This window comes from Carlito syrichta, unplaced genomic scaffold (assembly GCF_000164805.1).
Source record: "Carlito syrichta isolate Samal-C Ts95f unplaced genomic scaffold, Tarsius_syrichta-2.0.1 Scaffold315149, whole genome shotgun sequence".
Lineage (NCBI taxonomy): Eukaryota > Metazoa > Chordata > Mammalia > Primates > Tarsiidae > Carlito > Carlito syrichta.
The window spans coordinates 542,966-568,964 of record NW_007259245.1 but is presented as its reverse complement, the minus strand read 5'-3'; the positions used below and the strand labels follow the sequence as shown (position 1 = coordinate 568,964).

At 38.8% G+C, this 25,999-nt stretch overlaps 1 protein-coding gene across 1 annotated transcript in view; it reads right to left on the bottom strand.

Moving 5' to 3' along the window:
- The window catches only part of HECW1 (HECT, C2 and WW domain containing E3 ubiquitin protein ligase 1), a gene marked incomplete at its 3' end in the record, with an annotated part of 437,085 nt that overhangs the window by 166,768 nt on the left and 244,318 nt on the right, over positions 1 to 25,999 (bottom strand). The window contains exon 4 of the mRNA XM_021706110.1: positions 22,135 to 22,229. Coding sequence (XP_021561785.1) covers positions 22,135 to 22,229 — 95 coding nt within the window. The remainder of the gene's footprint in view (positions 1 to 22,134; positions 22,230 to 25,999) is intronic.

Genomic DNA, 25,999 nt, shown 5'->3' with positions numbered 1-25,999 from the left:
GTAGAGATGAGGTCTCGCTGCCCAGGCGGATCTCGAACCCGCGGGCTCAGGCAATCCACTTACCTCAGCCTCCCAAAGGCGCGGGATTACAGGCTGAGCCACAGAGCCCGGCTAATTTTTCTTTTCTTTCTTTCTTTTCTTTTTTCTTTCTTTTATTTATTTATTTTTTTATTTTAGCATCTCTGAATACTATTTGGGAAAAATGGGACAATGAGATATTTTCTTTTAAGATAGGGCAATAAATGCTTATTAAATGAAAGAAGAAAGTATTAGTCCAACTTTAATTTATACAACCTAAGTAAAAATAAAAATTGTGACAAACAGAACTATCCATTTCTTTATTCAATTCATTTCCTGTATTATTCCAGAATGGATCTTACAAGTAGAATCTAAGTGCACAGAAGATTGAGGCAAAAGCAGACTGTATGACTGTCAAGGTTAGGAATTATAATAACCTGGTGTGGTGGCTTTAACCTCTCCAAAAGCACACAACTAGTAAGGATTTGAGTTCAGTTTTGCTTAAGTTGTGCTCTTAACCTCCTATGCCCATTAGTCCAACAAGATGCCTACATACACAGACACACACACACACACACACACACACACACACACACACACACACACACCCTATAAGCAATAACTACACCATTTGGGACATCTGAGGGAACAGCGAAGGATCTTCCTAAAGTAAATTTATAAGGGAGCACTCCATCCATAAACTACATCATTGTTCCAGGTTATAAGTAGTTCTTTAAAAATTTAGATTCTCTTGCTCCTGACATGTCCTCTCCACCCACCCAGTAGTTACTGTGTATACAGGAAAGCAAAACCACCTCATATTGGTTCTTTGAGTCCTTAATAAAAGGCAAACTAAAGAGATGAAATGTCTAGAAATGAAGGATCTAGAAAGAAAAAGAATAATTATTCCGAATAACTAGATTTTAGAAAACTTAGATGAGAGGCAAGGGTTGAAAAACGACCTGCTGAGTACCATGCTCACTTTTTGGATGATGTGTTCAGTAGAAGGCCACGCCTCAACATCATGCAGCATACCCATGTAATAAACCTATACACATATGCTAAAATTTAAAAATAAAATAAAGATGTAAGATGAATATTCCGGGCATGTGATACTGATAAAGAATAAGAAATGAAGACCTAGATCATTTTATAATGTTTTAGTAACTAACTTAGGTTTTACCTTAGCTGTGCCTTACAAATAAACTAATTTTATCTAAAAAATAAAAGAATAGGAAACTTAGATCAATGTTGACAATTTTAAGCAAGCAAGACTTTAAAAAAAATCTTAAAGTGTAACACACATATATGTGTTATTTTTGTGGGCAATAAAATTAAATAGGCGCCAACTAAACTCAAGAAACTCTTTAAACAGTGGTTATTTATTTGTGACTCTGTGTAAATGTATACATTTGAAAGTATAACTACACTGTACCCATAAAATGAGCATTAATGCTGACAGTCTACTAACTTTCTCTAATATGCAGTCATCTTTGGGCTCTGACAGAGCAGCCATTTTTCATCAAAGATAGTTGCTGTCAAGAATGTGGACAGGGAAATTGTCCATAGCCTTGGAGGAGTTATCAAAAAATCCTGAAGATCAGACTTCCCTTTGATCCAAGGGCTGCTTGATAATTCTGACTTCCCTTTGGCAGTGAGCACAGATAAGGGCCTTTACACTCTGGCAAAGTGCCTGAGGACTTCATTAATTTAAGGGTTTCTGCCGTCTTTGTTACACGTAACATGGGAAAAACTTAAAAGCAGAGGGAAAAGTTATCTCTGTGTATTAAAATGTGAGAATTTGATTATAATTTTTGAACTTTTTTACAAAACATTACCGGAGAAGACCCCTGATCTAAAAGCACTGGTCCTGTCTCTCTGGCCAGCTACAGCACCTTAAATCCAGGGCACCTTCATCCAGTTTAGATGGCTGGAGGACATGAGATCTAATGATCTACCAGAATCTAAGATTAAATGTTGTGAGGGGACAGGGCAAGGTTGCAGAGTGAACAGCGAATTCTTGAGTAAGTGCATTTTGAGGGCTTTGCTCCTTGGGTCAGTCTTGCTGTGTGTTTTGAAGCAAAGGAATGGATGGATCCTAGTTATTCCATTTGTTCATCAAACTGAGTCTCACTTTCCTCCTAGAGCAGGAAAGGTAAAAGGCACCGAAAACAGTATATAACACCTTCAGAACAGTTAATTAGGTTTGAAAATGCAGTGGGCGGGAGGGAAGGGTGTCTCTCTTGGGTATAGGGAGGCAGCAGTCCTGGGCTGTCTTCACTCTGGCTTGCATCTCACCATTTGGGGTCCAGGGATTTTTCTTTGGGGGTGGGAGGAACCTAGACCCAGATATCTCTGACCTACCAGAAGGCTTCATATACTGCTTTTGTTACCTGCTTACAGGTCAGATTAAATTTACTCATATCAGCTCTGTGAGATCCTTGAAAAGTAAGAATTTACTTTTTCCTCAAGACTTTTTCCTGAGGAAAAGTCCCCCTTAATGCTCTTCCCCCAGAGTATGACCACTAAATTGAACACTGGAGCTGAAAGTTGCAAATCTGGAATCAGGATCTTTATATTTGAAATTTCTTATCCTTCAGTGAAATTTTAACAAAAAGAGTTTTTATTGAGAGCCCATTTGTGATTTAAAAACCAGAATGTTTTCAGTTAGCCTTTTGTCAATTTAGTGACCACTTATTGAGCACCTACAGGCCATGGTGCCTGATGGCCTGGAGAACCCACATGACCCAGATGCTGGCTGGCGGCCCCTGTCCCTAGAAAGACTTGATAAACTTTTTCTAAAAGTTGGCTCCAGGGCCAGAGATGGTCAAAAAAAGTCCTTTATTTCTGTGAGTTCCTTACACTCCCTGGGTGGTAAGATCATAGGTGATATTTTTCTTTTTGTTTATATGTGTTTCCAAGGAGCATGCATTACTTATACACTTTTAAATGTTAAAAATGGTGACATCTGGCTGGGTGTGGTGGCTCATGCCTGTAATCCCAGCACTTTGGGAGGCTGAGGCATGAGGATTGCTTGAGTCCAGGAGTGCAAGACCTTGTCTCCACAAAAATAAAACATTTTAAAAAAAGTAGTGGCATTCTGTATATTTATTTTGGTCTTAATTTTAATTTTAGAAACCTCTAGTGTTTCATGGTTAAGTATTGTAATGGATGAGTCTATATTTGGTTTATTGGATTGTGTGAAGATAATCAAGCTCATGTAAATAAAAATAAAATAAAACTGTGTGTGTATATATATATGATTATATATATGAGCCTCAACCAGTAAAGAAAAGATAATGTCTTTTTTGTTCATGTAAGTCATCTTTACCATGGCAAGTCTTGATTTTTAAAGAATTTCTTTTTCTTTTTTTTTAACAAGTTTTTTATGAATGCCTTTTTGATTATTAAAGTATTTTTGTTTAGCTAATTGGTGCAATAAATCACACAATGTATATTTAATGCACCCTTGCAATTATTTCACTGTATCTCTCTAGAACTAATTAGTTTCCTTACTTACTTCCAGCTTCTTCCATCTATAATTTCCTCAAGCCTGAAATTGTATTTTTGATATGTTGGGGCAATTTCTGTATATGTACATGCTTGAGAATGTCTATATTCTGTGAAGTCACACATCACTGACCTTTAGTACAGTAGAGAACGCATTTTTTTTCTCTATAAATGGTTATTTTACTAAGCACTTCTTAATCCGTGGAGAGAATACTAACGGTTTCTTGGCTTTTGTTATTTTCTAGGTACCCTGACAATTTCTCCTTCTTGTTTATAGGAGTCCTCAGTTTGAAAATTATTTCTCTGGAAATCTCTGACTGTGTAGTTCCAGAGGCTTTCTATGTATTGGATTATTATTGTTTCTTCTTATTTATGCATTTACTAAGTTTTCTACTGTAAACATACATATGTATTTTGTTATATAAATTCCAGCTACCTGAAATATGACAATGATTTTCTATTTTAATTATAAAGTATAATTTTTAAGATCAGAAAATGTTTTTGTCTTGTATTTCACTGGGTACTATGTTTTTCTGTTTTCTTTTATGGAAAAATCTATCGTTCATAGATTGGATCTCTAGGTTTGTAAAAATTCTTTGTCTATTTTCTTCTCTTCTTTTTACTGGATTTGAGACGAAATTTTTTAGTTTATCTTCCAATTCAGTAATTCCTTTTCCCAAGGTCTCTAAGTTACCCACCTATAGCAGCAGGTAAAAAAGTGGGCCCTATTATCTCTTTACTGTCCTTTTCTCTTTTTTTTGAGTTGGAGTTTCACTCCGTCGCCCAGTGGAGTGCAGTGGCCGCTCCTGGCCACCGCAGCCTCTACCCACTGGGCTCTGGCGATCCTTCCACCTCAGCCTTCCGAGTAGCCAGAATTACAGGGCACGCTACCATGCCTGGCTGATTTTTGATTTATCACGAGGTCTCGCTGCCCAGGCGGGTCTTGAACCCGCGGGCTCAAGCAATCCACTCACCTCAGCCTCCCAAGGCACAGGATTACAGGCTGAGTCACCGAGCCCGGCTTATTTTCACCTTTCAACCTCTAAAAAAGTGAGGTTTTCCTTCAGGTGAGAGTGGAGGCCACAAACCACAACAGCGCCAACAGGGCTGTGGCTTAGTCACTGACAGAAACTAGAGTCTCACCGCACCCAACCGTTACTGTAGAGACCTTAAACACCCTTCTTGCTCACTGTCTCAGAAGCAGCAGCGGCATTCACTTGACCCTCTGCATGATCCGTTCCCAAAGGAGCCCATGTGGTCCCATGGCACAGAGGAGTCACTTCTTTTCTTTTCTTTTTTTTTTTTTTTTTTGAGTTGGAGTCTCACTCTGTCACCCAGACTGGAGTGCAATGGCTGCTCCCGGCCACCGCAGCCTCGACCTGCTGGGCTCTGGTGATCCTTCCCCCTCAGCCTTCCAAGTAGCCGGAATTACAGGCCTGTGCTACCACGCCTGGCTGGTTGTTTGATTTATTGTAGAGATGAGGTCTTGCTGCCCAGGCGGGTCTTGAACCAGCGGGCTCAGCAATCCACTCACCTCAGCCTCCCAAAGGCGCGGGATTACAGGCTGAGCCACTGAGCCCAGCTCCTTTTTTTTTTTTAAAGACAGTATCTTGCTCTGTCACCCAGGCTGGAGTGCAGTAGCATGATCATGGCTCACTGTAACCTCAAATTCCTGGGCTTAAGCAATCCTCCTACCTCAGCCTGCCAAGTACCAGGATGGCAGACACGTGCCACCATGCCCTGCTAATTTTAAGAAAACCTTTTGGAGATATGAGGGTCTCACTATATTGCCTAGGTTGGTCTTGAATTGGTCAAGCAGTCTTCCTACCTTGACCTCCCAAAGTGCTAGGATTATCGGCACGAGCCACTATGCCCAGTCCTTATTGTCCTTCAAACCATTCATCACCCTCTTAAGTTCCAAAGATACAGCTTTCAGTCACTGGGCACTGCCAGGGGAGGGGGCGGCACATAACAACACAATGGGTACCTGGTCCTAAACCAGAGGAAGTGAGGACCAGATGGAGGCCCAAACTTTACCTGCACCCAGCCTACTTGCGTAGCTAATCCTGACTTGTACCCCACATCTCTATAATAAAATAAAATAAAATAAAAATTTTAAAAAGATACAACTTCCTCTTGAGTCATGTTGAGAACACGGGAAACTTTCTAGAATTTCCGTCATTTTATGACATTGAATTTACTTCAAAAGGAGCCAATATTTATGAATTTTTAAAAATATTTCTCTTTATTTGAACCACATAACGATTTTTGTAAATAGTGAACGATAACAACCTTCAATGCAAAGACTATAACAACAAATCACTTTTCTGCCCAAATTGCCAAATTTCCCCTAAGAAATATCTACACCAAGCAACCCATGCATCTACCAACAGATGAATGGATGACAAAACATGGTATAGACATACTATGGAATACTGTTCAGCTTTATAAAGGGAGAAAATTCTGGCATATGACACAACATGGATGAACCTTGAAGACATTATGCTAAGTAAAATAAACCAATCACAAAAAGACAAATACTGCATGATTCCACTTATATGAAGTAGCTAGAGTGGTCAAATTCATAAAGACAGAAAGTAAAAGGGTGGTTGCCAGGGACTGGAGGGGTGGAGGGTATTGGGGAGTTAGTGTTTAATGGGGACAGAGTTTTGGTCTGAGGAGATGATAAAGATCTGGCCATGAATGATGTTGATGGTTGTACAACCATGTAAGTGCACTTAATGCCGCTGAATTCTACATGCTTAAAGACAGTTATGAAGGCAAATTTTGTTGTGATATTTTACCAAAATAAAAAATTTTTTTAAATTTACTCTAGCAGTTAAAAAGGACAATTTACTAAAATTCATATATTTAATTACAGGCAAAGAAAAAAATAAGCTTGGAAAAGCAAGTAGGGAAAGGAAGGAAGAAAGGGCAAACACCACCAAACTGCATGGAAAGCAACCCAGAGCTCATCCACTGTGATGTGAGGCCCGCAGGGGCCTCCAACCTGCTTTGCCCCCATCTCCAAGTTTGGGACATCCTTGTAACTGTCAGAAATTCCTCTCAATTTCTGGTCTGAGCATGTTCTTCATCTACGGTTTTAATTAAATCATGGATTTTAGTATTGATTCGTTTTTTGGCTTTTTCTGTTTATTATTCTCACAGGAATGGCAGTAGGAGTGGACCAGGTGGCTAACGGGCATCGGGTCACTTGATGTCTGATCCTTGCTCTGGAAAAGTGGAACTGACAATTCCCCTTTGGTGTTAGCACCCTTATGCTAGCGTATGCCAGGAGACACTCTTTCCTTCTGCATCATGGGCTAAAAATTGTGACACTACAAGTTTTTTAAGCACCTAGATCTATCCAGAGCCATCATGAGAAGAGAAGAAAGGGAACTTAGGAAATATAATTGGCTTTTTTTCTTGTAAAAAGAAAAAACATTATTAGTGCTAAAATAGTGAAATGATGGAGAAAACAAAATGCTACAATTCCAATATTTTGATAACTCCTGTTGATTTTTTTAAAAAAGAAATCTATTGTTAGAAAATTGGTTAAAAATGGAAAACAATCCATTGTTAGAAGATATAAAAATAGGTTAAAAAAAAAGGTACAGATTGATAAGTGAAGTCCTGTCTATGAGGATGAGAAACCCACACCCACGCAATCCTCAAAGATAGCCACTGTCACTCATCTCTCATTATCCTTTCCTGAAAATAATTTTATTGTTGTCAACTATTAATAAAAAAATTTATATCAGTGGGGTAATTCTGAAAGCACTGTTCTAGCACTTTGGGAGGCTGAGGCAGGAGGACTGCTTGAGCCCAGGAATTCAAGACCAGCTTGGGTAACAAAACAAGACCAAGCTTCAACAGAAACTAAAAAAAAAAAATTAAAAAATTAGCCAGGTGTGGTGGTGTGCCTGTAGTCTCAGCTACCTGGGAGACTGAAGTGGGAGGATTGCCAGGACCTGGAGGTCGAGGCTATGGTGAGCTGGAATCGTGCCACTGATCCCAACTCTAATTAATTAATTAATTAAAAATAAAGCACTGTTCAGTGCCTCACTTTTCTTTTCGTTTCCTTTTTTTTGAAAGGATTTATTAAGAGGACAGAAAAGCTCCTACAGTGGGAGGGGACCCGAGGGGGTTGCCCAATCCTCACTTTTCACTTCATAAAACATATTCCCTACAATCACAATTGGATCCCCTCAATCTTCTGCTCTGAGAGTGTATCATCCAGTCTCCCTACTGTAGACACTGGTTTTTCCTGTCATTGATATTCTTACAAAGCAGCAGTAAATAATCTTTTCTATATACCCCAAAGATCTTTTACAGACATGACCATGATAAAGTTTGATAAATTTGACAAATACTGCTTTATAAACATCTATGTGCAGGTGTTTGTGTGGGCATGTTTTCATTTTCATTTTTATTTATTTATTTTTTTGAGTTGGAGTCTCACTCTGTCACCCAGACTGGAGTGCAGTGGCCGCTCCCGGTCACCGCAACCATGACCTGCTGGGCTCTGGTGATCCTTCCGCCTCAGCCTTCCAAGTAGCCGGAATTACAGGCATGCGCTACCACGTCCGGCTGATTTTTTGATTTATTGTAGAGATGAGGTCTCGCTGGCCAGGCGGGTTTCAAACCCACGGGCTCAGGCAATCCACTCACCTCAGCCTTCCAAAGTCACAGGATTACAGGCTGAGCCACCGAGCCCGGCATGTTTTCAACGTAAATACCAAGGGTTGTGATTGCTGGATTATATGGTAAGGGTATGTTTGGTTTTGTAAGAAACCACCAAACTGTCTTCCAAAGTGGTTGTACTGTTTTGCATTCCCACCAGTAATGAATGAGGGTTCCTGTTGTTCTCTGTCCTCACCAGAATTTTGTGTTGTCAATGTCTTGGATTTTGACTAATTTGGTAAGTATGTATTGGTATCGCACTGCCTTTGCAGTTCTCTAATGACATGTAATGTTGAGTATGTTTCCATATGCTAATTTTCAATCTGTATATCTTCTTTGGTAAGATGTCTGTTCAAGTCTTTTGCCCATTTTTAATTGACTTGTTCTCTTATTGTTGAGCTTTATGAGTTCTTGATATATTTTGGACAACAGTCCTTGCTCTGATGTCTTTTGCAAACATATTCTTCTAGTTTGTAACTTGTCTTCTCATTCTCTTGATGGAGCATCTTTTCATGTGTTTACTGGCCAGTGTACTTTTTTCTTCCTAAAAACTAATTTTAGGTTCTTTGTCCATTTTTCAAATGGTTTTATTGGCTTTTCATTAATGATTTGAATTAGTTCTATGTAAATTGAGGAAATTAGCCCTTTGCCTGATTTATTTCAAGAGTTTGCATTCTTCTTTTTAGTCTTTAGAATTTTTTTCCCTTCAAAGGTTTTAAAGTTACGTAATGCAATTTATTGGTATTTTTCCTTTCTGGCTTTAGGTTTATGTTCTGTTTAGAAAGGATTATTCCTCTTCAGGATTATAAATTATTCACTTATGCTTTTAAAAAAGACTTATTATTTTAATATTTAAATCTATCAATCTGTAATTTGTACATAAAGAATCAGGAATGATAAGAAGATTTGATACATATATACATTTTCAATTATTTGTTCAGTCACCAGAATGTCATTTATAGTAACACCTCTCTTTCCCATACTAATTTAAAATATACCTTTAAAAAAATTTTTAATTTTAAAGATGTGGGGTACAATTCAGAGTTAGTTATACAAATGTTTAAAATATACCTTAGTCATTAACCAAAGTTCCCTATATACTAGGATCCCTTTCCTGACTCTACTTTTGTGTTCTATCAGTTTATTTAGTCTCTAACCATTTTAATTATTATAGCTTTGTAGTACATTTTAATTCTAGTCTGGTAATCTAGTCTTCCTTCATTATTCTCATATCCCAAAATACTTCTAGCTTTTCTCATGACAGTTCTGATGAACTTAGAGCAGGGGTGTCCAACCTTTTGGCTTCCCTGGGTCACAACGAGTAGTCTTTTGACTTCTCTGGGTCACATCAAGTAAAGAGGAATTTTCTTGGGCTACATATAAATTATATAATATGGTTAATGTATATACTAAGTTAGTGTATATATTAAGACTTTATTTTTTATTATAAAGTTTAGAAAAATGAGAACAGTAAAAAACTAGTGGGAAATTTGACCTTGTTTTTGTAAACCTAGTTTATCACTGTCTGGTTTGTAGTGGTTGCAACTCTTAGTGAGTTCTCAAAGTGCTTGTCAGAAATATTTGTTTGAATTTTGCTCTTTGTGTGCTTCATAATGGACAAACACTGCTCACAAATGCATGTGCTGCCAAAAAGTGATGCCAAGAATAAGGCGTGATTGTGAACTTCAAAAATGAAACTATTTATAGGGTCACAAAGAAAATAAACACTAAAAAACACATAATGTTAAAAGATTTTGTGGGGCTGCATTACTAGTTGCCCTGGGCTGCTTGCAGCCTGTAGGCTGTGGGTTAGACATGCCTGACTTAATTACTCCCATTTACATTTTAATTGTAGCTGTGTTGAATTTATAAGCTAATTTAGAAATAATTTAATTTAAATACTGGCTTCTAAAACAGGGACACAGTTTGTCTTTTCATGTATTCTCATCTCTTTCAATAATTTTAAAGTTTTCATCCTATTTGTCCTGTATATTTATTATTAAGCTATTTTATTTTTCTTGATTCATATTAAAATTGAAACCTTTTCCCATTATATTTTCTAATTGTTTTTTCTTTGCTATATTAGAGTCACTAATATAATTTATTTAAGCTAATATATTATTTCTAATAGTCTTAGTCAATTATTTTGGGTTTTATAAAACATAATTGGTTTATTCATAAGTGATGATAATTTTGTCTTCTTCTTTCCAATACTGAATTTTCATCTCTTCCTCTCACCTAATACTACTGGGTTATAGTTCAGAGTAATGTTAAAAAATAGTGATGTAAGCCAGGCTCAGTGGCTCAGTCTGTAATCCTGGGCTTTGAGAGGTTGAGGTGAGTGGATTGCCTGAGCCCGTGGGCTCAAGACCCGCCTGGGCAATTTGGCGAGACCTCATCTCTACAATAAATCAAAAATTAAGTGGGCATGGTAGCGTGTGCCTGTAGTTCCAGCTACTTGGAAGGCTGAGGTGAAAGGATCACCGGAGCCCAGCAGGTCAAGGCTGCAGTGGCCAGGAGCGTGCCACTGCACTCCAGTCTGGGCGATAGAGTGAGACTCCAACTCAAAAAAAAAAAAAAAAAAATAGTGATGTAGTAACCTTTTTGTCTTGTTCCCAACTTTAATGCTTCAACAGAAGATGTGATACTGATATTTGGCTTGAGATATACATAAATATATGTCAGGTTAAAGAAATAACTCATGTTTTACTAAAGCATGAACTTGTACTTGTCAGATGCTTTTTAATATCTGTAGAGAGGATTATGTAGTTTCTTATTAATATAGTTTATTATATTAATAACTTTCTGACTATCATGCCAACCTTAGAATCTGGATATAGGCTTCATGTATTTGATTTATTTAATGTACTTTTTCAATCTATTTGCTGGTATTTAACTTAAAGTTTTTATATTTCCATTCATAAGTAAGCCTGGCCTATAGCTTTCCATTTTAGTAATATCTTTGGGAGTTCCGGTTTGAGTGTTATGATGATGGCACAAGAAAATTATTTTGGAAGTTTTTCTCCTTCCTTTTTGTTCTTTATAGTTTAAGTTGTATCAGATTTATCTATGTCTCAGCTGTTTGAAAAATTTCACCTGTGAATTCATTCATTTTGTTTTGCTTTAGGAAAAATAAATATTTTTTTGTTTGTCTACTCTGTGCCAAGCTCCATGCCTCTAATCCCTGAGAAGTCAATGTTTGTATCCTGCTGCAGAAAAAGAATAAACACGCTTTTTACTTAAAAGACCTTCATTTAATTTTCATGTCCTCCTATATCTGGGTCACTGGATAGATTTGTGTCAGGATTCATCAGATGAACATATTCATCTTGGTATATTCATTCAAGATTTCTGGGTCTGGGTCTCTTATCTGGGTATTTACTGCTTCCTTTCATTCAGATAATTCCCAGCTCTCACAGTGCTGCCAAAGACTAGGGGGTTTTCTCCACTAAAGGCAAAGGTAGACTTCTAGTGGTACAAAGACTACCAAATTATCTCTCTATATCAGCAAAGAGTTATATTGGCATTCCCTATATCAGTGGCCCATAATCTTTCTGGGACCAAGAATTCTGTTCAGAATCTGATGAACGACTTGTATCTATACCCTAGGAATGTGTGCAAAAATATCCATATAATACTAGGGCATCGGCTCTTACAAACATAGAAAGAATTTCCACTACCCACTAGTTATTTATTTCCAATTTTTTTTCTAATGTGGTTTCTATAGAAAATGCAACTTGAAGAGAAGGTTTAGAACTAACCATTGGCAGTCATAGAGTGTGAGTTGGCATTTTCTTCCTAGACTCCAGAAAGGAAAAATGTGAACCACCCCTACACTGTGGCAGAACCATGGCTGGTGGGAAAGGCATTGCAGAAAGCAGCATGTCCAGACTCAAGACCCGAAAATGTCTAAAGTGAGTTCTGAACCTCTTTCCCTCCAACTGAACACATTCCTTAATGTTGGGCCAGGATGGAATCTAAACTTACAGAGGTTAGAGATTATGGCAGGGCCTGGGTAAATTCTTTAGAGAGAGAATGTCTGATCTTTTCCCTTTTTTTCTCTCCCAGAACAAGTTCATCTTATGCCTTAACTAAAAAACAAATGTACAAGCATCCTTCTGTTTTAGTCTAATCAAAACCTGAAGGGACTTTTGTAGAAGATGCACCTGTGAATAACACAACCCTACATTCTGTGTTAAATTAGCTTAGAAAAAAATCAAGGGTCTGATTAGAAATCATGGCTGTGATGTGCCCATATTTCAGCTTCAACCCTCTGTCATGCTCTGGGCCTGCCCATCTTTGGTCCTTCCAAAGTGCCCTACATTGTTCACTGACAGAGGATTACAGTAGGGCCCTGTCATTTCCTGTTTCCTTATCTGTCTCTCCAATAGCTGTGTACCGCCCCCATCCCAGAAACGTGGTTTCATTTGGACGGGGATTTGTCATGTTCAGTTTTATATGCCTAGAGGTTAGCCCAGAGGAGCTTACTAACAAATATTTACCGAGTACATAGATGAATTATTGAAACCACAGGCTACACAAAGATGCACAGAAGAACTCTGTTCCGAGCAGATCTCCGAGCATGTGTTGGTGGGGTGGGAGTAGGAGGGCTGAGAAGGTTTAGAAGTTGGTTCTGAGGACAGATTAGAAGCAAGAGGCTTGAGCATCATAAGACAAGTTACCAGATTAGGAGCAAGACAAAACATGACTGTGGATTCTCAGCTAGAATAAATTATACATTAAGTCAGCGTCTAACCACCAACTTCTCTCCATCACCCCTAGAAACTCCTTTCCTATTCCACCCTTGACTTTGGGGAATAGAGACAGAATTTAAAGTTACAATCATCAGAGATCTTATAAAATACTCCCTTAAAAAAAATCACTCGAGGCTGGGTGTGGTGGCTCAAGCCTGTAATTCCAGTACTTTGGGAGGTCGAGGCAAGAGGATTGCCTGAGCCCACAGGTTCGAAACCAGCCTGGGCAACATGGTGAAACTTCGTCTCTACAATAAAAATAAAAAATAATTAGCTGGGCGTGGTAGCGCAAGGAAGGATTGCCAGAGCTCAGCAGGTCGATGCTGGGGTGGCCAGGAGCATGCCACTGCCCTCTAACCTGGGTGATGGAGTGAGACTCGACTTAAAAAAAAAAAAAAGAAAAAAAAAGAAAAAAAATCATTCTGAAATTCTCTAGTAAATGTCTGGACAACACTGATTCTTTGTATGTAAATAAATCATGTGTGTAATTCTACCTCAAGCACTCAAGTCTACATTTATTGCGTTTTATCTGTAGCATTTGATTTATAGCTTCTGCAAATCAAAATGCTTTCTTAGGTTCTTCTCTAGGTGATGGCCAAAGAAATATTTATGAAGGAAGTAAATAAAAAATTAGAATACTGTACTGTATAACTATTTCAGACTTCTTACTTCCCTAGCATAACTGGAATTATTTTATTTAGAAGCTGATTTTCATAATGTTAGGGACTAATTCTTGAAATTCTGTTTCATTATAATATTGTTAGTGGAGTTTCTTTTTAGCGCTGGTTAGGTAAGCACTGGTGATACTCTGCAAAAATAAATTATGGACTAGTTAGGAAGGCAACAGGAAAACAGAATCTGTTCACAAAAGGTTCCCTATGACTATTATACAATCTAAGTCGGCTGGGCACAGTGGCTCATGCCTGTAATCCCAGCACTTTGGGAGGCCAAGGCGAGAGGATTGCCTGATCCCAGGAGTTTGAGACCAACCTGAGCAAAATGGCCAGACCTTATCTCTACAATAAATTTTTAAAAATTAATTGGGCATGGTGGTGCATACCTGTAGTCCCAGTTACTTGGAACACTGAAGCAGAAGGATCACCTGAACCCAGCAGGTTGAAGCTGCGGTGGCTGTAATACCACCACTGCATTCTAGCCTGGGTGACAGAGTGAGACTCTGACTCAAAACAACAACAGCAACAGGAGCAACAACAATAATAATAATGTAAAATCTAAGTTTTAAAAAACATCATATCACCTTCCCAAAACATTATGGGTCCAGGTTTTCAGAAACAGAATTAGAAATGAGGGCAGGCTTAAGACTGGCAGTAGTGGCACAAATCTGGTGAGCTAATGAAAGCCAGAATTCCAATTGAATCTTTGGAAGGCTCCGTTTTCTCATGATTTGAAGAAAATAGCTGTGAACTATCCCCAAGTTCCTCTTTGATTGTGTAGAGGCAATTCTTTACATAATAAAACTAATAGAAAACTGCAATTAAGAAAAAATAGCGTCTTGGTAAATCCTGACATTCTGAGATCTGTTAAAGCTCCCCCAGCTGCTGGGCTGTGAAAACTGCTGCCTGCTCTTTGGAGGATCTCAGTGGGTGGGACCCACCTCACTGGAGCAGTGCAGTCTATCCCACTTAAAAACAGGATGAACTCTCTACTCCTTCATTTGTTTTTTAATACTCCTTCTTGATAGCTTTCAAGGGTAAACTTGAGACAACATCTGGACACACAAGATGAAGGGGATCCTTTGGCAACTCCGGAGACTTTCACCCCAATATTCATGATACATTGTGGTTGATGCTTATCAGGACTTGATCTTGTCATTTAATCTCTGCCAGACACAAAGACACAAGATCATTTATTATAAAGCCAAGGTGTCTTCCAAATTAATTGGCTTATGTCTAACAATTCTAAATAACTGTTCACATGATTTAGCATCCTTTGGATTCATTTTGCTACTAATTTGGTTGAAGTATTTTCCAGGACATTTCATAGCCTTACAGTAGCTGGTCCATGGTTTCTTTAGTACGCTTTTTTTGAAATATCTACTTTTAAAATTCCCAGACAGAAATTACTATAGCCAAACTTAGTGATTTGGAATGTGGAGGTATTTGTCACCTATTTGTCCACCGCAGGAGACCCAGATTGGTGTGGAGGAAAATCTTGACCCTACTTTAGAAGGCAAATTTAGCCCATATCCCAGGGAAATGTCCTATTGAGTTGCTCTTTTTAAAAAAAAAACATAGAATAATGTCAACTTTATCTTTCCTCAGGGATCTGATAAAGTAAATGAATCTGTAAACATGAACTAATGGATAGATATTTCAAGTTTGTTCTTTGGCAAAGAATTCTACTTTGAATGTTATGCTGTTCGTTACTATCAAAAGCTCTGTTGCAGAGTCTCTGGATTACCGTGGAGTAAGGAGAGGACCCGATATGTTCACTTCGAACTTCTCATTGAAAGAGCTAGAGGATATAGAATATGAAGAAAAGAAACAAACAATAGCAATCTGAAGTAAGAATAAGAATACTCTAGTGTAACATAATCCTGATGACATTTCCACAAATGCTAACATTGATGAAGACAATGTAATGAGTACATTCTTGGACTACACATGGTTCAGCCTCTGAATCTGGGGTGCCCTCTCCTCCAGAGTGGTTGGCCCAAATACAGTAAGAATAACATCCTCTGCCTGCCTCTCACTCTGGTGGCCTCTTTCCAGTTGCTTGGACCCTGCCAGAATTATTCCTCAAACAGCTACCTATTTTTCTGTGTCCCAGGCCTCAGCATGGGTGGGGAGGAGGGAGACACATGGCAAGCCACTGCACTGTCAGGTGAAAGCCCTTTAGGGAGGGTCTGCACACCAGGTGTGAGAGCAGTGTGCTCAGGACCTTAAAGGATCTCCCTTACCTCACTCATACCAACAACAATTACATACTGTATCTGAGTCTCCAGCACTGTAGGAGAACTGGAAGGTGGAGGGCTCTTATCCACTCAGCAGATCCTGAAGATGACACCGACTGGGTTACCAAGAGTGGGAAGTGCTGGATGTGAAAACCCACTGTCAGAACATACACCTGATGGAGCAGCCTGGAAATTCTCAGTGGACAATGTGGTGGGCTGGGACAGTTTACCATCCTGTCCTTGGCGAATTGTGGAAATGAATAGATTTCTGTTCTTTGATGTGTAATCAGGGAGATAAAAAATATATCATGGAACTTATTAAGAAGACTGTAATACCCAAGGGGAAGATAGCAAGGGCAAGAATACAGAGTGGAAGAGCTTGCCTTTGAAAATGATTTTCTACAGAAAATAAAAGAAAAATATAAAACATGTGATAGTTACTCCTAATAAGATACAAGTATAGAAAGCAAGGCGCAGAAGGATATATGGAGGCAATTAAGTAAGTCATATGTTCTTTAAACCTAATACAACTTAAGACCCCTTCTCTGCCTGGCCTGTGCCATTTTATACCCCCAATGCCTTTGTATGTGATGTCTCTTCCACCAGTCTTTTTTTTTTTTTTTTTTAAATAACGAGGACCTCAATAGTTGCCCATGGGACAAAGGCAAAGATAAGAGGGAATGAGGAAATGAGAAAAAGAACTGATGTGTATTGAGAACCTATTATGCCCAGAAGTACTGATTATCAAAGGGACATTTTGTTACCAAGCAATCAGTGGGTTCATTGTCCAATGTGCTTAGAAGCCAATGCCATAGCACTGGCTTTTGAGAAAAGAAAGGCTTTATTGTGAGTCATCTGACAAGGAGATAGGAGGAAATACTCAACTCTGTCTTCCTGAGGTGGAGTTTGGGTCAGGTTTTATAAGCAGAGGGTGATAAGGTGTGATCTGATTGGATTGTGCAATAATGAGGTGATGCTGGGAGGCATGATTGACTGGACCCTTCCAGCGGGGTGAGCTAGGGCTTGATCTAATTGGATCCTGGGTCCCACCGGGTGACCCAGGGTGAAGTCCACTTCTTAATTCAATCCCCACTCCTCAGCCTGAGCACTTAGGTCTCCTCTGTAGTGGCATACTTGGTTTGTCTGGGCATGGTCAGGTTACCTAACCTTCAACCTGGGGGTCCCTGGCAATTAAAAAAACAACTCATGTCTCATCAACAAGGGTACCTGCATAATGAATATTTGTGTACCTAACCCTGAATTGCACCTCACATCTTTTAAATAAATAAATAAACAGCTCACAACTTTGTTACATAAAAGTTGAACCAGATTTGGTCAAGTCCAGTTACAATGTGACAACTTGTTCCTCTTTTTCAAAGGATCACAGCTTTAGCATATTGCACAAACAGACTCAGTGACTTTTGGGATATGACATAATGGCTCTAGACAGCAACTCTTCATAAGAGACTGGTGAAGTGACAGCAATCCTCAATCTAAAGGTGGATTCTCAAAGTTCATTGACAAATTGAATGGGAGAAACTTAGAAACAACATGCTTAAGTCCCCTGACCAGACTGCAAAGGAGTATTTAAATGCAGAAGGTTGCTAGATTATACTAATATCTGAACTGGGTTGCAAAAACGTAAGGTAGATATGGTTTTGCTCTATTACCATCTAGCCAAAATGGTCATTTAACCAAAATGATAGTTCCTGCCTTTCTCACAGATGTGCTGGACATCACATGAGAAATAATGCATGAGAAACTACTTTGAGAAGCGTGCCTTGCTATCAAGCAACAGGGGCCTGATAGTGTAACCACTTTTTTTTTTAACTTAGTGAAAATAATTTATTGTATTTTGAATCACTTTGACAATTTTATTTTTCTCTATCATGTTGCTCTACTTTAAAAAAAATAAAAAGGACTGACTTTGAAATCCAGGACTTTTGGATTTGAGTAAAACCTCTGCCTTCCAGAACCTCCATGAGCTAGGGAAATCCATATGGTTTGTATAAGCCTCAGTTTCCTTAACTAGAAAACAGCTGAAAATTGCAAGATTGAGGAAAGGATGCAATATATCAGACAAACGCCGGGCTTGGTGGCTCAGCCTGTAATCCCGCGTCTTTGGGAGGCTGAGGTGAGTGGATTGTCTGAGCCCGCGGGTTCGAGACCTGCCTGGGCAGTGAGACCTCATCTCTACAATAAATCAAAAAATCAGCCGGGCGTGGTAGCGCATGCCTGTAATTTCGGCTACTCGGAAGGCTGAGGCGGAAGGATTGCCGGAGCCCAACAGGAGAGGCTGCAGTGGCCGGGAGCGCCCACTCCAGTCTGGGCGACAGTGAGACTCCAACTCAAAACAAACAAACAAACAAAAAACCCAAATATATATATATATATATATACACACACACACACACATATATACATATATACACATATATATATACATATATACACATATATATATACATATATATACACATATATATACATATATACACATATATATACATATATACACATATATATACATATATACACATATATATACATATATACACATATATATACATATATATATACATATATATATATACACACACACACACATATATATATATCAGACAAACCTTGTGAACCAAGATTTGTGTATAAATGTTGCATGCTTTTCTTATACTTTTGGTTACTTTATATTAATCTTGTTTAAGATATGATTAAAAAGCAAGAATTCAGCCGGGCTCGGTGGCTCAGCCTGTAATCCCGCGCCTTTGGGAGGCTGAGGTGAGTGGATTGCTTGAGCCCGCGGGTTCGAGACCCGCCTGGGCAGCGAGACCTCATCTCTACAATAAATCAAAAAATCAGCCGGGCGTGGTAGCGCTTGCCTGTAATTCCGGCTACTTGGAAGGCTGAGGCGGAAGGATCGCCGGCGCCCAGCAGGTCGAGGCTGCGGTGGCCGGGAGTGGCCACTGCACTCCAGTCTGGGCGACAGAGTGAGACTCCAACTCAAAAAAAAAAAAAAAAAAAATAGCAAGAATTCTAGCAACTCAAGGTCCCAAGTAGACAGAAATCTTCTTATTTGTGGTTTTACTAAATGTGGACTGTAGAAATGCCAGATAAAATACAAGACATACAGTTAAATCTGAATTTCAGATAATTTTTTTTTAGTATAAGTGTCTCAAATGTTGCAGAGGGCATTTTTATGCGAAAAATGTATTTTATTTCTTAAACCTGAAATTCAACGGGACATTCTGTATTTCAGATTTATTGCTAAATCTGGAAAACTTATAATGGAGATAAGGATAAGAAAGAAATGCCATGTCCTTGATCCAAGATAAGGATGGATGAGTGAATAAAAAAAGTGTGGTATATACATATAGTAAAATATTATTCAGCCTTAAAAAGGCCTAAAATTCCAATACATGCTACCATGTGGATGAACCTTGAAGTATGCAAAGTGAAAAAGCCATACACAAAAGGTTAAAGATTGTATAATTCCATTTACATGTGGTACTTAGAATAATCAAATTCACAGAGACAGAAAGGAGAATAGTGGTAGTATACCACTTAAAAACTAATTCCATTAAAACAGTCTTGTGGAAAAGTGCATGCTCCCTTCTGTCATGGGACTCTGAGGGCTCATTTCCAACGTGGCAGTGGGATCCCAAGAATTCCCACTCTGTCCCTGGCATCACATGGGTTTTACAATCGGGCTGTCTCACATGCTTGGAGAACAAAAGTTGTCTGTGGGATGTATATTCAAGCGTCAACCCAAATGTCTACTGATTTGTGTGAGAAATCATTAAGGAGATAATAATAAGGACAAAGGCAATATGCCAAAAATAGTTCAAGATTCCTGAGTTTGAAATATAAGGAATAGTAGCACACATGAGATGAGAAAGATGAAGCCGGGCTGAAACAGAATCAGTGTCATCTCCTGAACCATGTTGTCAATAGTATGATGGAAATACCTCATTTCCTCTTCCCAGATGTAAGCCCTTGTTTCTGGTGATGGCAGTTCCTGGGGCACATGTACTTGTTGACAGTTTATCCCATTCTGGAGGGCTGCTTACAGCACTTTTGAGGCCATTTTCTGAGTAGTGGCATCTTGTTCATTTTAAGCTCATATTGTACACCACTATGATGATGTATGTCACATTTCATATTGGTCTGAGAAGCAGGGGAACATCTGGAGTCTCTAGTAAGCTGAGTTCAAATAGAGATGTCAAATTCTCTAGGAAGTTTCTTTAAAGAAAAAAGTGCTTCAGGTAAGAATTTGTCTGAATTCCAGGGCTGGTAAACCCTCACCCACAGTACCACTTCGGAACAGAAGAAAGTGAGGAACTCTTTTCTCCCTTTTCAGCCTCGGACAAGCAGGCTAGTCCCTTCAATGGGCATGGTCCATCTTTGCTGAGAGATCAGTGTGTCTTGTAAAGAACTGTCTAATTAAATGAACTGCTTGCAGAAGCAGAGGCCTGATCTGCATGTGGAAGGCTTTTCCTGATCTGGCTTTATCCCACTTCCTGCCTCCTCCCTTCTCTCTGTCTGTTGTGTGTCCAGTGTCTTTCTCCTTTGTCCACTGAACTTTTAGTTCAATTTTTTTTCTGCCTTGACTTTAACTGTCCCTCCAGCCTTACTGATGGGCTGACATGTATCAGGACCTGTTTGGCTTTTTTGGGTATCTCTTTTAAGGACTTCTCATAGAAATGGGCCTGGAAGAGGAGGGATGGCACTCCGTGGACGCTTCCTCGGATTCCCACACTCCCATTCCTGGCCCATCCAGAAAAGCCACAGACTTCTGCATGGTTAGTGGAGGGAAACATGGTAAAGCTGTCAAAAGTGCACATGGCCCTCCCTCCCTTTCCCCACTGTGTGGCTCCTCACGGTAAATCCAGCCCAGCATCTGGTCCTGCTGGAACCCCAGGAACAAGGCAGTTGGACTTTGGGCCCTGGGGCCTGCTTGTCCTACTCTTTACTACCAAGGCCTTGGTTGGCTCATTTTTGGAATGCTGTTCAACTGATTAGCAAAACTCAAAATGGGATTATTTTGGAGCCAAAGGCCTTTCTGTATCATTTATAGTTCATTGCAAATATGTCTTCTGTTTTTTTAACATAGAAAAAAAAATAAGTCATTTTTACTTCCACTAGCATGACAAAGTCCTCGCTGTTTTTGTACAGCCTTCCCTGTTCGGTAATTTTTGATTCATGTGAGAAGGAATGCAATTTCCAAGTAGATTTAAGCAAAATCAGAAGTATTGAGAACTAAGTAAGAAGCAGCACAAAGATAAAAACTAGACTGTAATTTAGGAAAAGATGGCATCCATTGCCATAGGACTGAGTAAAGCCACAAAATAGGGGGGAAAGATGTGATTTAAATCCGGGATCTAGCCGAGCTCGGTGGCTAAGCCTGTAATCCCAGCACTTTGGGAGGCTGAGGTAAGTGAATTGCCTGAGCCCGCGGGTTTGAGACCTGCCTGGGTAACTTGGCAAGATCTCATCTCTACAATAAATCAAAAAATTAGCCGGGCATGGTAGCGCATGCCTGTAGTTCTGGCTGAGGCAGAAGGATCGCCGGAGCCGAGCAGATTGAGGCTGCGGTGGCCGGGAGCGGCCACTGCACTCCAGTCTGGGCGACAGAGTGAGACTCCAACTCAAAAAAAAAAAAAGAAAAGAAAAAAAAAAAAATCCTGGATCTATATCTAACCCTGAATTGTATCACACATCTTTAAAATGATAAACAAAGAAATAAATAAACAAATAAGTAAATAAATCCTGGATCTGCAATGAGCTAGCTGTGTGACCTAAGATACAATACTTAGTCTCTCTGAGCACAGTATCCTTATTTACATAATTAAATCAATCTGAGACAACAAATTCCACTCCATCAACTTATTTATAAGCCTAAAAAGATATGAAAATATAAACATTTTAAACTAAGAAATTAAAAAAAAATGTGTTCCAAAGAAAAACATTCACTTCTATTAAACATATCTCTGTTAAAAAACATTTGGCCTTCTAGGGAAATACAGAAGCTTGGCATTTCTTTAACAAACAAGTGGCATGTACTTCAATCAAGCTGGCTTTGGGTCTCATCCCTCTTCATTATTTTAAGATGTCTGCCTGTTTATCTATTTATAATCCATCTGTCAGTATATATTCAGACGTGTGTGTGTATATGCGCACACACACAAGAACAAAAATAGGAACATGAAGAAATGCACCAGAGTTATGTCTGACCAAAGAAGAAGAGATAAGACTTACGGGAGCTGCTGAGTTTTTAACCGTGACGCTGGGAGTGGTAGCTCTCAGGGCTCCACTCACTCCATGGTAGTATTTGAAGCAGATCTTAGTTTCAGCTGAAAGACAAAAATAAAATGGGACTGAGAAGTAACCCAGACAGTCATGACCAGAGAAGACATCTCCAAAAACTGCAACGTAATTCTTCCCATAAGTCAGGCAGGCCACACCTGACAGTCTAAACACATGTGGCCTCATGGACAGATTGGACTTCTTTCTAAAAATGTGTCTTTTCTGAAAAATTGTTTTGACCTTAATATTTTCGTACCCAAGTTGAATCTATTATCTGGACTTCTCAGCATTGGACCTTTCCCATTAGAGATTTTAAACCCTTAGTTCCAAGATTTGAGGTAGTTTAATACCTACCACCTGTTCTTCTGTAATTTCCTATTATTTAATTCATTGCAATGAATATCTTGGTAATTTGAAAGAAGACTTTGAGAAGTTATTGAAAGGCATAGATGGGAGACATATTTTGTAAACTCCTGTGCATATCAATGATTGCCTCTTGACATCACAGTTTGCTTTCCTTCAAACTCAAATCTGTCAATTATATTTTTGTAAATAATGTCTACAATTTTCTCAGCATGCATTTAAACCATATTCATTATGTTCAAAGATGTAAGTATTATTGTTTTTGATAGGTTTGTTTTTGTTTTTGGGGTGTCATACTGAAATTTTTAGTGAGTTGCACATCACAATTATAGTATTAGAGTATTCTGGGTTTGTTCACTTAATTTTACTGGTGAGTTTTATATCTTCAAATGTTTTATTTTTGTATGTTAGTGTCTTTTTCATTTATCTTGAGAACTCCTTTTAAAATTTCTTGAATGACATGTCTGGTGGTAGTGAATTTTCTCAGCTTTTGTTTGTGGGAGAAAAGCAATATCTCCTTAATATTCAAATAATAGCTTTGCTGGATACAGTATTCTTCAGTGACAATTTTTTTTTTCTTTCTTTCAGCACTATGAAAATCTTGTCCTGCTCCTTCCTGGCCTGTTTGCTTTCAATTGAAAAGTTTGTTACCAAAAGAATTGGAGCTTCTTTATATGTTATGTGCTTTTCTCTTGACATTTTAAAAAATGCTCTTTCTCTTTAATCTCTGAGAGTTTGACTATTATATGTCTTGGGGTAGTCTTACTGAGTTAAATCTGTTTGGTGTTCTTATTTTTCTGAACCTGGATATTTATCTCTTACATTTTGTACAATTTTCTGTTATAAGTTCTTTGAATAAGCTTTTTAACCTTTGGTCTTACCTTCCTCTTGAACACCAATAATTCTTAGATTTGGTCTTTTGAGGTAAATTTCTATATCCTGTAGGTGATTCTTGGTCATTGTTATTTTTTCCCCTTTTCTTCCCTATATAGTTTCAAATAACCTGTCTTTGAACTCACTGATTCTTTCCTCTGCTCAATCTAGCTGCTGTTGAGAGTCTCTAATAAATTTCTCAGTTCAGTGAATGTATCTCTCTGTTCCAAGATTTTTGTTTGAGTTTTAAAACATTATTTTAATCTCTTTGTTAAATTTTCTCTAATAAATTTTAGGATTTTTTTTTAATTTCCTGGTCAGAGAGTTCACATATCCCTGTCTCCTTAGGGTCTACCTATGATTGTTTCTTGTAGATGTAAAATTAGGTCTTTGCATTGAACCATTATTTATTTATTCTAGTCATCTCTATTTGGCTTTTTGTCCCTCCTCTTCCTCCTCCTCCTCCTCCTCCTCCTCCTCTTTCTTCTCCTCCTTTTTTTGACACAGAGTCTCACTCTGTTGCTCAGGCTGGAGTGCAGTGGCACAATCATGACTCTCTGAAGCCTCAACTGTCTGGGCTCAGGCAATTCTTCCACCTCAGACTCCTGAGTACCTGGGACTATAGGCACATGATACCATGCCAGGCTAATGTTTTGATTTTTTTTTTTTTTAATAGAGACAAGATCTTGCCATGTTGCCTAGGCTGGTCTCAAATGACTGGACTCAAGGAATCTCCCTCCTCAGCCTCCCAAAGTGCTGGGATTATAGGCATGAACTACTAAAATCTGAGCTTGTTTTGTTTATTTATTGGTTATATTTGCTTAGAGATTCTTCGTTATTTGCCTGCTGATTTTCTTTCCTTCTTTTTTCTTATTAGTTCACTGCCTCATTTTTATCACTAGATGGCACCTTAAGCCTAGGTTTGCCTCAGTTCTAGCAAACAATCGGAGTGTGGCCCTCTCTGAATATAGGAGGTCCCAAAGGGGATATCTCATGAGTAACTGACTAGAGGTTTGTGACAAGGGATCTGTGGAATGAACTTCTCATGGTGTGATTCTGCTCAACAGCCACTCTGGTTTGACATCTTCTTTGACTGAGTTACAGAGCAGAGTTTCCATGTCTGGAAATGATAGTCCCACCATGCACCCTTGTATATGGTTTTCCTTAGGAATATTTCTCCCTTCAGACATTCCTGATGCTTTTTATAGGTTGAGGCAGGGACAGGCCTCCTACCAGGGAACCCAATTGGTTGGTTGTTGAGCTTGAACTCGTTTTTTCTAGTGTAGAAACTGTGAGTTGGGGGAAATGTGCTATGCCCTTGGTGCCAGGCAGATTGGGGGAGGAGGATTATGGATGAGAAAGTCTGATTCTCTTGCTGTCTGCTCATAGTTTTTTCACTTCTCTGTGGCCCTGGGAATGTCTCATCCTCATATTTGAGTTCTGAGATATTGCTGGTGATAATCTTGGCACTATATATTTGGTCTTGGTTTTCTGTGGGGGGAAGTGAAACCAGCTTGCTTCTACATTACCATTTTGGAGCCTCAAGTAGTGGGTGCTCTTCTGTTGAGAAGTCGTTGGCAAACATTTTATCTTCTTCTTAAACAAGTATTTTAACAGCATCTCCTAGTATTTAGCAACTTGATTATTTATAGATCTTCCTTTTATTTAACCTAAATACTCCTTGTAATTTAAACTATTTTCCCATTCAAATTTTAAAGAGATATTACATTATTTAAAATGTTATTTTATGAAGAATTTTCACAAAATTCTTAAGTAGGTGGGCTGTGAGGCGAAGCTACCCATAAACGTTTAAATGTATACAACAATATATAACATGATTTTTTGCATGGCTTTTACAAAATCACTTCATTCCACAAAATTCAAGGCTACTTTGCTCTTACTCTCATGACAGTTACATTTTAAACTAATCCATTTAATTAACTTGATGCTGAGTTTTTCCAGGAGAGAGACTGGGTACTATTTATCTTCACATCTCCAGTGTCATGTAGTGTAGGGGTCCTCCATGAATACCTGTTGAAAAATGACTAATAAGCCAGGCTCGGTGGCTCAGCCTGTAATCCCGCGCTTTGGGAGGCTGAGGTGAATGGATTCCCTGAGCCCACAGGTTCGAGACCCACCTGGGCAACTTGGTGAGACCTCATCGCTACAATAAATCAAAAAATTAGCCGGGTATGGTAGCGCGCACCTGTAGTTCCGACTACTTGGAAGGCTGAGGCGGAAGAATTGCCCGAGCCCAGGAGGTCGAAGCTGCAGTGGCCGGGAGCAGCCACTGCATTCCAGTCTGGATGACAGAGTGAGACTCCAACGCAAAAAAAAAAAAAAAAAAAAAGAAAAATGGCTAATAAACGATTCATTTCATTTCATTGACCCTACTGTCTTATTAATTCCAGAGAAGATATTGGCGAGTCCTAATTCTTAATGAAGAATACGTAGTTTTCTATAGTCTGATATTAGAATAATATTAAAATTGACTTATAAAATCAACTCAAATGCAGATAAAGACATTTACACAGTTAGTGATTGCTGCTCTCTGTGAGAAAAATATCAAAACTCAAAGGCT